Raw genomic sequence first — 12,598 nt, 5'->3', positions numbered from 1 at the left:
TACAGCGTAAGTTTATTTTTATTTACTGTAGTACAAACGTTTTGTACCATTCATTGAGTTTTATCATTTAATTAGGACATAAAGGTCAGATTTTGCTTGGACAAAAGTCTTGTCGCATACAAAAAAATGTAGAAATAATACATATACTTAATTTTGAATACACAAATATGCTACAATAACATCAGAACATAAAGTCATTGTACCTTGGAAAAAAGAATTAATATTGTGTATGGCTTCCATGAGCTTGGAGGACTGCATCCATACGTCTTGGCAATGACTCAAATAACTTATTGATGAAGTCATCTGGAGTGGCCAAGAAAGCAGTCTTGCAGGACTCCCAGAGTTCATCAGGATTTTTCGGCTTCATCTTCCAAGCCTCCTCCTTCATCTTACCCCAGACATGCTCAATAATGTTCATGTCTGGCGACTGGGCTGGCCGAAGACTGGGCTGCAGAAGACCTGTTGGAACCCGCATGGACCCAAGATTCACTCAGAAAACAGTCAAGTTTGGTGGAGGAAAAATCATGGTTTGGGGATACATCCAGTATGGGGGTGTGCGCAGATCACCTTGACCTTCTTGGCTTTCAGGAACTTGGATGTTGAGGCTGAAGTATGAGAAGGAGCGCCATCCTGCTGCAGAATTTGCCCTTTCTTGTGGTTTGGAATGTAATGGGCAGCGAGAATTTCTTGATATTTCAGGCTGTTGATGTTGCCATCCACTCTGCAGATCTGAGGGCTTTGCCTTTCATATAAGTCATTTCTGATTCCAATTGAGCAACTACAAGTCAAGTTATTATTTGTTGTTCCTACAACTTGGATAAGCGACAAGACTTTTGTCAGGGACTACAGTGAAGAAAATAAGTATTTGAACACCCTGCTATTTTGCTATTTCTCCCACTTAGAAATCATGGAGGGGTCTGAAATTTTCATCGTAGGTGCATGTCCACTGTGAGAGAGATAAACTAAAAAGAAAAATCCAGAAATCACAATGCATGATTTTTTAACAATTTATTTGTGTGATACAGCTGCTAATAAGTATTTGAACACCTGAGAAAATGAATGTTAATATTTGGTACAGTAGCCTTTGTTTGCTATTACAGAGGTCAAACGTTTCCTGTAGTTTTTCACCAGGTTTGCACACACTGCAGGAGGGATCTTGGCCCACTCCTCCACACAGATCTTCTCTAGATCAGTCAGGTTTCTGGGCTGTCGCTGAGAAACACGGAGTTTGAGCTCCCTCCAAAGATTTTCGATTGGGTTCAGGTCTGGAGACTGGCTGGGCCATGCTAGAACCTTGATATGCTTCTTACGGAGCCACTCCTTGGTTTTCCTGGCTGTGTGCTTCGGGTCGTTGTCGTGTTGGAAGACCCAGCCACGACCCATCTTCAATGCTCTGACAGAGGGAAGGAGGTTGTTCCCCAAAATCTCACAATACACGGCCCCAGTCATCCTCTCTTTAATGCAGTGCACTCGTCCTGTCCCATGTGCAGAAAAACACCCCCAAAGCATGATGCTACCACCCCCATGCTTCACAGTAGGGATGGTGTTCTTCGGATTGTACTCTTCATTCTTCTTCCTCCAAACACGCTTATTGGAATTATGACCAAAAAGTTCTATTTTGGTCTCATCTGACCATAAAACTTTCTCCCATGACTCCTCTGTATCATCCAAATGGTCATATGCAAACTTAAGACGGGCCTTGACATGTGCTGGTTTAAGCAGGGGAACCTTTCGTGCCATGCATGATTTCACATCATGACGTCTTAGTGTATTACCTACAGTAACCTTGGTAACGGTGGTCCCAGCTCTTTTCAGGTCATTGACCAAGTCCTGTCGTGTAGTTCTGGGCTGATTCCTCACCTTTCTTAGAATCATTGAGACCCCACGAGGTGATATCTTGCATGGGGCTCCACTCCGATTGAGATTGACCGTCATGTTTAGCTTCTTCCATTTTCTAATGATAGCTCCAACAGTGGACCTTTTTTCACCAAGCTGCTTGGTAATTGCTCCGTAGCCCTTTCCAGCCTTGTGGAGGTGTACAATTTTGTCTCTGGTGTCTTTGGACAGCTCTTTGGTCTTCGCCATGTTACAAGTTAAAGTCTTACTGATTGTATGGGGTGGACAGGTGTCTTTATGCAGCTAACGACCTCAAACAGGTGCATCTGATTCAGGATGATACATGGAGTGCAGGTGGACTTCTAATGGGCAGACTAACAGGTCTTTCAGGGTCAGAATTCTAGATGATACACAGGTGTTCAAATACTTATTTGCAGCTGTATCACACAAATAAATTGTTAAAAAATCATGCATTGTGATTTCTGGATTTTTCTTTTTAGTTTATCTCTCTCACAGTGGACATGCACCTACGATGAAAATTTCAGACCCCTCCATGATTTCTAAGTGGGAGAAATAGCAAATATTTATTTTCTTCACTGTATATGTATATGTATATATATGTATGTATGTATATATATATATATATATATATATATATATATATATATATATATATATATATATATATAGGGCGTTCCATCTCTGCCACCCGGTCCTCCATGGAGCAGTGTGCCCGGGCCTCTTCTGTCCTGGCCAGGGCGGTCCTATGTCGGTGGTCAGGCCTGGGGTTACCTGGGGCGGGCCGGGTTCGGCTTCCTGGGGGTGTGTGGGGGGCGGGGGGCGGCGCCTCCGGCCGTGGACAGGAAGGGCCTTGTGGCCGCAGATGTGTGGCCCTTGATGCCCTTCTGCCCTAGTGGGGCATGGTCTCCTGCTGGTCTCGGGGGGGCGGCTCTCCCATCATCTCCATTGTGACCCTTAGCCATCATTGACATGTCACTGTTGTTGTTATGGGAATTCTTGTTGCTGCTGTTTTTGTGTCTGTTTTTGTCTCGACAAAAACATCAAATAACAGCAAATAAAATTTCATGGTACAGGTAGCCAACACCTTTCCTGACAGAGCAAATCTGTTTTGCATGTAAGGGCATTTAGATCAACAATACTATCTGCCCCAATGGCTGGACGGGACAAAAAAAAAAAAAGAAGATGCAGCCTACTCCCTCTTCTGTGGCCGGAGAGGAGATACAATATCAGTGTGCACAACGCCCGTTTCAATCATGGCACAAATGCTCACACATCATCCGGAGTCCAACGCAGCCCCGAATACAGCCAAAGTTCCTCCTGCACTGAAAGTACTACATAGTGTCTGCATGCTCCTAAATCAATACCGAGGCGGACATGCTTGTTTTGGATGCTGCCGCAAGCTCATTGGCGGATGGGATCAACGTTATGAAGCAAGTATCGGCCGATATTGATACCGTGCTTTTTCACTGATATCAGCTGATCCCCATCGTTGGCCGATCAATCGGAGCACCCCTAATATCTAGATTAGACTGATACATGGTAGTCATCTAGATGAGACATTCATTCATTCATTTTCTGCTGCTTATCCTCACAAAGGTCACGGGGGTGCTGGAGCCTATCCCAGCTGTCTTCAGGCGAGAAGCGGGGTACACCCTGGACTGGTGGCCAGCCAATCACAGGGTACATATAGACAAACAACCATTCACACTCACATTCATACCTATGGACAATTTGGAGTCGCCAATTAACCCAGCATGTTTTTGGAATGGATTGATCTTTAATGTAGAAAATGTATGATGAAGATAGAGGAGAAAAAGTCTCATTCATTCATAGGCTGAAGACGAAAGCAGACCTCCTGACACTGCCGAGGAGTGTGTGGATCTAGGATGGGACGGAACATCTACACAGAAGCGAGAGCAGGGATGAGGGAGGAGAGTAGGAGGAAGGGTGCCACTCCCCCCCCCCTCCCCACCTTCATCTGCGCACCAACATCAGCTCAGTCACATTTGGACTCCAGAACTGCGCGCCCACTATGAAGGAGCTCCTGGAGAGGGACTTGTAGAGCTGCATCACTCGCAGCCTCCTCCGCTTTGTTGTCTCCTTCTCACTTTTACGCACTGGGGGATGGATTCCAGGCTGCTGATTGGACCAGCGATGCACACACCAGACCCCGGAACTGGGGCACCGTGGAACATGAGCTCCATCAGTCCTCACCGGCTCATGGACCTGGTCCCGATCGCCACAGCAGTGAGTATACTTATATTTTACGCACTGAGTGCTCTGTTGTGCACAATGATCCATCCAAACACTTGAATTTGGAGGAATGAATGGATGAGGATGGAGTGAATGAACCCCCCCCCCCCCCCCCCCCCCCCCCCCCCGAATTCATTCACAAGCAGACCTGAATGAATGGGGTTTGTTCCAGCTAGCTTATTTCCCCTCTTTCGCTCTCTCTCCTGTAGTCGGCTTAAGGCAAACCATCTGTGGGGTGTTGGCATGTCTGTGTGCCACTGATTGGGAAAAAAAAGCCTAATTATTTAAATCTGGGAGGCGCATCAACTTACCTCACAGTGTGTTTAACGATCACCTTGACATACAAACAGCTGTTTACTGAAAGAAAAACAAAAAGACTATTGTACATGCATTGGCTTGGTAGAGAAAGAGTACAGTGAAGTTTAACAGCAGGGTGCGTGTTTTGCTTTTTTTTTTTTTGCTCCCAAAAGATTTAAGCTGGCTGAGAAGCACACACCCTGGAGGAAAGTCTTTTTTCTTCAAGGAAGGCAGCCGTGTAACCATGCTGCAAGTCAACAATTGCATCAACAAAATAAGGAAACATCATGATTGGTTCCAGAAGGTCCAACTCCAACCTAAACGGATGCTAACAGTATATTTTTGTCCTTTAGAAATATATATATATATTGTCCCAATAAATATAGTGTAAATCCAACTTATCCATTCCAGAAAGCCAACAATGTTAACACAAAACACATTTTTATAGTTATAAAATGGTAGCTTTATATGGAGTAAACAATTCCAAATTCATATAAATGATGAATGGAAGCGTTGAATGAACATTTAAGCTTAAGACGTGAGTTTTCGTGTGAGTGTTCCCAAAGACAAAATGTCACAGACACCAACTTCCTGTTTCTCCCGTTGACTCCCGTTTTCTGTTTGTATGTATTACCAGCTTGCTAACCAGGATGTTTAGGATGAAAATTATCTGCATACGGTTGATATCTGAATCAGATTTTTTTCCCCAATGATGAAAACCGTGTGTTAAAACAATTCTATATACAACACGGCTGCATGGTGGTCAAGTGGTTAGCACGTAGAGCTAGGAGACCTGAGTTCAATCCCACCCTCGGCCATCTCTGTGTGGAGTTTGCATGTTCTCCTCTTGCATGCATGGGTTTTCTCCGGGTACTCCGGTTTCCTCCCACATTCCAAAAATTCCAATGCTAGGTTAATTGGCGATTCCAATGGTCCATAGGTATGAATGTGAGTGTGAATGGTTGTTTGTCTAAATGTGCCCTGTGATTGGCTGACCACCAGTCCAGGGTGTACCCCGCCTCTCGCCCAAAGACAGCTGGGATAGGCTCCAGCACCCCCGCGATCCTCGTGAGGATAAACGGTAGAAAATAAATGAATGAATGTATACAACACATGTGGTCATATTGTTACACATATCAGTATAGGATGATATCAGTATCGGAAGTTGAGAGTTGGACAATAATCGGCATATCGGCCAATATCAAACATCCCTAATGAAAATTTTGTCGGCTTACAACAGCAATGTTTTGAATATTCCAAAGCTTTATTAAAGATGACAAGTATCTTGGATTGCTGTTATACAGACAACTGAAGCTGCATTTGTGTGTGGACTTGTTTGGCACAACATTTTATAATGATTTTGAGGCCAATTTCAAATGGCTTTTAAATACCATGAATGACATTTATGCAAAAAGTAGCCAAAGTAGTGGAATTCATGGTTTAGCAAATTATTACTGAGGTATTAAGAAAAATAAATGTATATATATATATATATATATATATATATATATATATAAGAGGGTTTGTTTTAATGATTTTTTATGAATTTGTGACCAATTTTGAATGGTTAAATGAACCAAATGTGTTATTTTCGTAAGATTTTTTTTTTTGCAAAAATGCAGTGGGTTTCATGGTTTAGTGCCTCTGATAATTGAAGATGAAAATAACACAAAAGTTCTTTTTCATAATTGTCTGACCTTTTTTTGTCATGGTTCAAGGATTCAAAGGCTTTAATGACGTGTACTTATTGCAAAACGTAGTGATGATGCTTTGGAATACCACAGAATACCACATTATTAGAAAAAATGAAAATAACTAAGGACGCTTGAACTGGATTAAGTACTTGACATTTTGATTTGTTTGGGCATTGTTTAAATAGCGAAAGCCTTTTTTTTTTTTAAAGACAAGTGATCATTTGCAGGACTTGATATAAATATTAGGCTAGTTACGGAGTCTCGAGACAGACTAGGACTATATTGTTGGGTTTCAATGGTTTTTAACAGTACTTTGTGATTATTTGGATGAATTTTTGACATATTTTGGATTAAGGGTGAAATGGTTTGAATATTCCAAGGCTGCAGTACAATCTTTGTTTACGATATTAAGTTAAGATAACTAAAATTGTATGAGTGTGTGAATTTGTTGGTGTTTTTGATGAATGGCTGACTTATTTTGAATCCTGATGATCCACGATCCTGATCATCCATACATGATCCAAATGCGTTATTTTCTGAAGCATTTATGGCAAAATGCAGTCGATGCAATGGTGTCATTGCATCATAGTTTAATTTGATGAGTCTTGTAATGCTGCAAGAGCACAAAACAGCAAATTCTAACTGAACTATAAAAACAACTCATGAATTTATGTGTATTTTGTGACATTATTTTACAATGGTTCAGGGATTCAAAGGCTTTAATGGCACGTCTATTTATTGCAAAACATACCGAGCGTTGAGATTCTTGGTTTAATACCTTTTATGATACTTTCAAATACCGCAAAACACCACATTATTACTGAAATATTAAAACTGCAATGGATTTGGACATTTTGTGACATGTTTTTACCAAGATTGCATGGTTCAAGGATTCAGAGGCGTTAATGGTTTGTGTATTTGCAAAACAGCGAGTGCTTCCATATTCTTGATTGAATACGTCTTATGATGCTGCAAATACCACTGGATTATTACAGAAATATGAACATAACTAGTGAAAGTTCAACTGAATTTGATGGTCAAAAAGGGATTGTTTGATGATTAGAATGTCGTTCACCATCTTCATCAGAAGGTAAATCAGCCTGGACCCTTTTTTCTCTGTCAATGAAAACCCAGAATGTCCAACAATTTGGTTGCCTTATTATGGTCCCTGAAAGAAGCCCCTGAAAAAAAAATAATGCCAATGGTGAGTCATAAGTATAAGCTAAAAAGAGATAGGAAAATCATAATTATGACATGAAAAGTCAGAATTATGAGAAACATTACCAGATAACAAGTAATTGATTATCATCATTAGGCTTAATCAGTTCATGCTCAAAGGCTAGGGTGGGACACACACCATTTAGACTAGATAGGACAGCTCTATCTACAGCTAGTTTGTAGTAGAGTATATTTACATGCAACTCATGTTTATGATTTTCCATGGAATGGATGGATTGATATTTCATTTTATTTTGTAACTATGGTTATCCTATCTAATAATTATGACTTTTTATGTTGTAATTTTGACTTTTTATATTATAATTTTGACTTTATTTCATGAGTTTTTATCTCAAAAGCATGACTTATGATCATAATTCTGTCTTTTCACGTCATTATTATGTAATTTCAAATTTTTATCTCCTAATTAGGATTTAACTTTGGGATATATTGTTTTTCTGTCAGTGGATGAAAAGGGCTTCCAAAGCTTATTGAGAGAAGCAAGTGGAGGACTGAGCATGTTTCCTGGTCACCTCCGTGCTGCCCCCGTAGGATTAGAAGCACGCGTGTTGCGGTGAAAAAGACAATGATGGATTGCTTGTCCACATGCAGGTGGTCCATGGAGATGGTTGTTGATTATTATTAGCGCCATGTGTTTGCCAGCAAACAAATGAGCTCTGAAGTTGCTGGAAAGCATCAATCTGACAGCCGACTGATGCGCTGTTTAACGGCTCATGGGACGGAGATGTGTGGCACACAATCAGCTCATCCTTGAGTGCAGCCTTCACTCTTCGTCATGTGACTCGTGCACACATGAGTGCCATGAGCTTTTCATAACGGCAATGTCGAAGGTTGGCGTTTTATGTTCCCTCCACAAAGCACTGTGGAGGTTATGTTTTTGCCGGCGTTTATATGTTTGTTTGTTTATCTGCGTTCAAACTAACTTGAAATGTTTTGAAGGGATGACATTTTAAGGAATTGTGAGAAAATGGGATATGCAAGAACTGATTACATGTTGAGTGTGATCCAAAATTCCAAATGTTTTCCAGAATTCACCCTTTCAGGCTACCTGTAATTATACAAAAAAACAAATCACAATTTTCCCAAAATGTACACTTTTCCAAAAAAAAAACATTAACTACTACATTACCTACTATACTATTTCTCAAACAATTCACCGTATTCCAATATTTTTTCTTCCGGAACGCAAAATGCCTTTGATCTAAAGAGTTCTAATTATTTACACATTTCTCAACCGATTCAGACTGTTCCAACGTCAACTCATTAAAGACATTCATGCAATTTTACACTTTCCAAGAATTCCCACTTTTTTTTGACATTCCCACTTTTCGGCATGCAAAATGCCTTTGGTCTAAAGAGTTGTCACCACATTTGTCACAGTTGTCACCTCAACCGATTCAGATTGTTCTTAAGTCAAAATTGTCAAGTCATTGTGCTATCATGCTAGGTGTTAACATGCTAATGATCTAGAAAGCTTTCTATAGTGGTTATCACAACTCAATACAAAGGGACAAAAAAATGAGCATAATGGGTCCCCATTAAATCTTTCAGATCATGAAAATAATTTAAATATTATGACAACACAAAATGCAGTTTTTAAATGACACGTTTTAATATTTAGGGAGAAAAGAACCAACCTGGGCCGCACTTTGGAAACCCCTGTCTTATTTGCAAAAGAAATGCAAAGCATACAGCACCTGTGTTTGAAGCAATAGTTGGTGCAGCTCTCTGTTAAGATGTTTTTTTTTGTTTTGTTTTGTTGTTTTTTTTACACAGGGCAACATCTAGAGATGGGTCAGAAGCAGTATCATGCCCATGAGCAAAAAGGTTTTTCCTTCATGGTGAGATGAAAAGCTTCAAAAGTTCTTCTCTCAAACAAGTAAGGCAGATGATGGATTTATCTCACGTTTGGGGCTTATGAACACGTTCTTTAGAACAGCGGCATCTAAAGTACGGCCGGAGGGCCATTTGCAGACCATGACTCATTTATTATTGGCTCACAGCATGTTGTAGAAATCAAATAAAACACAAAAACATTAAAATTGTGAAGTGTAAAGACAACAAGGTGGATGAAAATGTTTATTTTAGGTTTTTTAAAAATACCCCCCCCCCAAACAAAAAGGAGAATTTTCTAATATTTATACTTGTTGGAAGATGATAAACATTAATTCATTCATTCATTTTCTACTGCTTCACGAGGGTCGCGGGTCGGGGGGTGGTAGCCTATCCCAGCTGTCTTCGGGCGAGAGGCAGGGTCGCCTCTGACTGGTCACCAGCCAATCACAGGGCAGATGGTAAGCATGAATATTTCAAATTGTTTTGAGGGCGAAGCGATACAAACATGGCTATGTAACTCGCAACCTAAACTGACAGATGACTAATAGATTTCAAAAGCAGGAAAAAATTGTGTAAATTATAATGGCTAGTGTAGCGACTTCACCATGCTAAAGAGTCGCTGAGAGGCTGAAGCCGGGCCTTTCCTTTGTCTGATGCGCCGCACATAAAAAATCTCTGAGATACGAAAAATAAGTTTAACCTTTTATTAGAGAAAAATAATGATCTACTTATGATACCGTGCAAGTACCGTCAAAGTAATCACAGAGATTAAAGAAATTAGCGGTCAACAAAAATACGGCAACCCTGCTCTTTGTCTCTCTGGCCACACAGGTGAGCAGGTGCTTATATTAACAAACTATCACCGCCCATATCCATTTGACCTACTTCCCTCATCCACGTGATCACAACAAACCTAAATAATATCATAAACAATAACAAACACCACTATTCAAATTTAAACTGTCATGTACCTACCAAATGAATCTAAATTCATTCATGGCTCCTACAGCTAGCTTTACATTGGGCCCCCAAATGACTAAATACGGTTCTGGCTGAGGGATCAGTTAAAGCCGGGGTCCCCAAACTTTTTCCAGTGAGGGCCACATGACTTTTCCCTCCTCTGAAGGGGGGCCACGGTCAGGGTCGTTTGTTTGTTTAGGTTGTAGTCACGTTGCTCACAATAGGTTACCATTTCCAGTTCTATGACAGAAAAATTTACATGCTTTATTGTTCAAGGGGCCGGGCCAAATGTGGAAGTGGGCCGTGTGCGGCCCCCGGGCCTTAGTTTGGGGACCACTGAGTTAAAGGAAAAAAATGTTTCAATACAGAAGCTGTCGAAAAATGGAGATACATGGAAATAACCATGCATTTAATTGACAGCAATGCAGTGTTGTCATGCATACAGAACACAAAAAGCACGTTCAAGAACTTATTGTTGAATGATTACCTCTCTGAGAGGCTCAGTTAAACCCAGCTTGGTCTATACGATCTCCTCAATTCCTGTCAGAGCTCCTCTGCACACGTTTCCAATTAAAGCGCATGTCATCTCACATTGTGTATGGATGAGCGCTATGGCTATTCAATATTCTTTTCATTGTTGTTAAGTGTTTTTACATTTCGCCATGCATGCATGTACACACACGTAAGAAATCCCGCATTTTTAACATCATTTTAGATATTGATCATTGACATAAGGGGGGGCATGTCTGTCTGTTGGTATACTGTCATGATTGGGTTACTCAGTTCAAGTCTTTGCCATGGCAACAAAACAGCCAAGCAGGAAAAAGCACTTGCTGCCGCTATAATAACTTCCTTTTTCTAAAGCTGAATCCCAATTCTACCTCTTAGCCCTATCCCTTTGTCTTACCCCTACCTATGAAAACCGTGGGCAAAGGCGAAGAAAAGGGACACCACTTGATCATCACCCTTCATCGCTTGCCGGCTGTGACTTAGGCAGATAAGATCATTCTTTGGTTCATAATAAATGTTTCCTACCCCGAATTAATTACCGAGATTGCAGCTTTTTAATGGTCCTGAAGTGCTGTGTGATGTAGCAAAGGGCTGACTCCTGAATGTAATAACATATGAGTGACGTTACTGTGAAAATCAATAATCAATCAATTAAAATATTTGATCGCGATTAATTGCATTTTTGTCCAAGTCACAGGCCGCATTTAATCATAGATAGAAATCAGTTCTAATCTATAAGTAGGGGAAATCTCTTTGTGGTAAACTATTCGATGTGCAACTACAGTAAACCTCGGATATATCGATATATCGGACTCTGATATATCGGAAATTCGCTCACAACGGACAGATAAAAAAGAACCAATTTTTCTGTAATGCATTTCCAATAAAAATTCATTGCATATATTGGATTTTTTATAACGGATTTCACCTATTTCGGACAAAATCTCCAGTCCCGTTCCAATTTCCCTCGCATATATTGGATGGCCGCATCGTGGCCTTTGATCCATCTTTGATCCATGTTCACAGCCAAAGCTGAAGATTGTAACATCTTTGTATGAATTACAGACATGTACATGAGTATGTACAACGAAAAAAAAAAAAATTCTCAAATCTGTAGAAATGCCTTCTTGTTGCTATTAGCGAGGTTTAGAAACCAAACGATAAACGTAAGTGCAAACGATAATGACGTCACATGCTATTGAAATGTATGGGACCTTGCCGACTTGTCAATAGCCTGTGACGTCATTATCGTTTGCGTTTATCGTTTGGTTTCTAAACCTCCCTAATAGCAACAAGAAGGCATTTCTACAGATTTGAGATTTTTTTTTATTTCGTTGTACATGCTCATGTACATGTCTGTAATTCATACAAATATGTTATAATCTTCAGCTTTGGCTGTGAACATGGATCAAAGAAAGTTCCCCCATGGCATTGCGCGTCCGTGTAATGAATGTGGCGGACATTTTCCGGTATACGCATATAACGGATTTCGCTTATATCGGACAAAACCAGTGGGAACAATTGAATCCGATATATCCGAGGTTTACTGTACAATGATAATTCCGTCAAATTTCATGTAAAAGGATATCTATTTCGGAACTATGGGTCATTATTTAAAACAATACATTCAGCAAGCATATTGTAAGTGAGACCTCTCTCACTGACACAAACATGTTTGGAGGAATTTTGACCAGGAGCTGATATTCAGGGCCCCGTGCTTCATGATGAGTTTTGACGCTATGATGCAGTTAAAAGCAGAGCTGAAGTCGATGAACAAGCGGGCGGAGAGGGCAGTGTGGACCTGTTAGACCTGTAGGCAAACTCAAACTTTCAAAGAAAGCCATTACAGAGCAGCCACATGTTGAACTTTGCTGTCAGTGCTTCCTTTTATGATTGCAAAATATAGCAGGCACAAAACTGCAGTTATGTTATTGAGGCTGTATAAATGTATA

The 12,598-nt window shown here is 40.5% G+C and overlaps 1 protein-coding gene across 11 annotated transcripts in view; it reads left to right on the top strand.

The window, feature by feature from the left end:
• Positions 1–12,598, top strand: part of LOC131110066 (melanopsin-A-like) — a 47,962-nt gene that overhangs the window by 12,653 nt on the left and 22,711 nt on the right. For 2 of the 11 annotated variants that reach the window (XM_078788577.1, XM_078788570.1), the window contains exon 3: positions 9,117–9,181. The exons of 1 other annotated variant lie outside the window; for it this stretch is intronic. In XM_078788577.1, the coding sequence (XP_078644703.1) occupies positions 9,117–9,181 (65 nt within the window). Of the gene's footprint in view, positions 1–2,844; positions 3,538–3,690; positions 4,105–9,116; positions 9,220–9,439; positions 9,635–12,081; positions 12,459–12,598 lie in introns of those variants that run through there. 8 more of the 11 variants (XM_078788578.1, XM_078788571.1, XM_078788581.1 and 5 more) reach the window with 8 other exon arrangements.

This window comes from Doryrhamphus excisus, linkage group LG2 (assembly GCF_037039965.1).
Source record: "Doryrhamphus excisus strain RoL-2023G ecotype Guam linkage group LG2, RoL_Dexc_Guam_v1.1, whole genome shotgun sequence".
Lineage (NCBI taxonomy): Eukaryota > Metazoa > Chordata > Actinopteri > Syngnathiformes > Syngnathidae > Doryrhamphus > Doryrhamphus excisus.
Note: the sequence above shows the minus strand (reverse complement) of the source record. Positions and strands in the feature narration are given on the sequence as shown.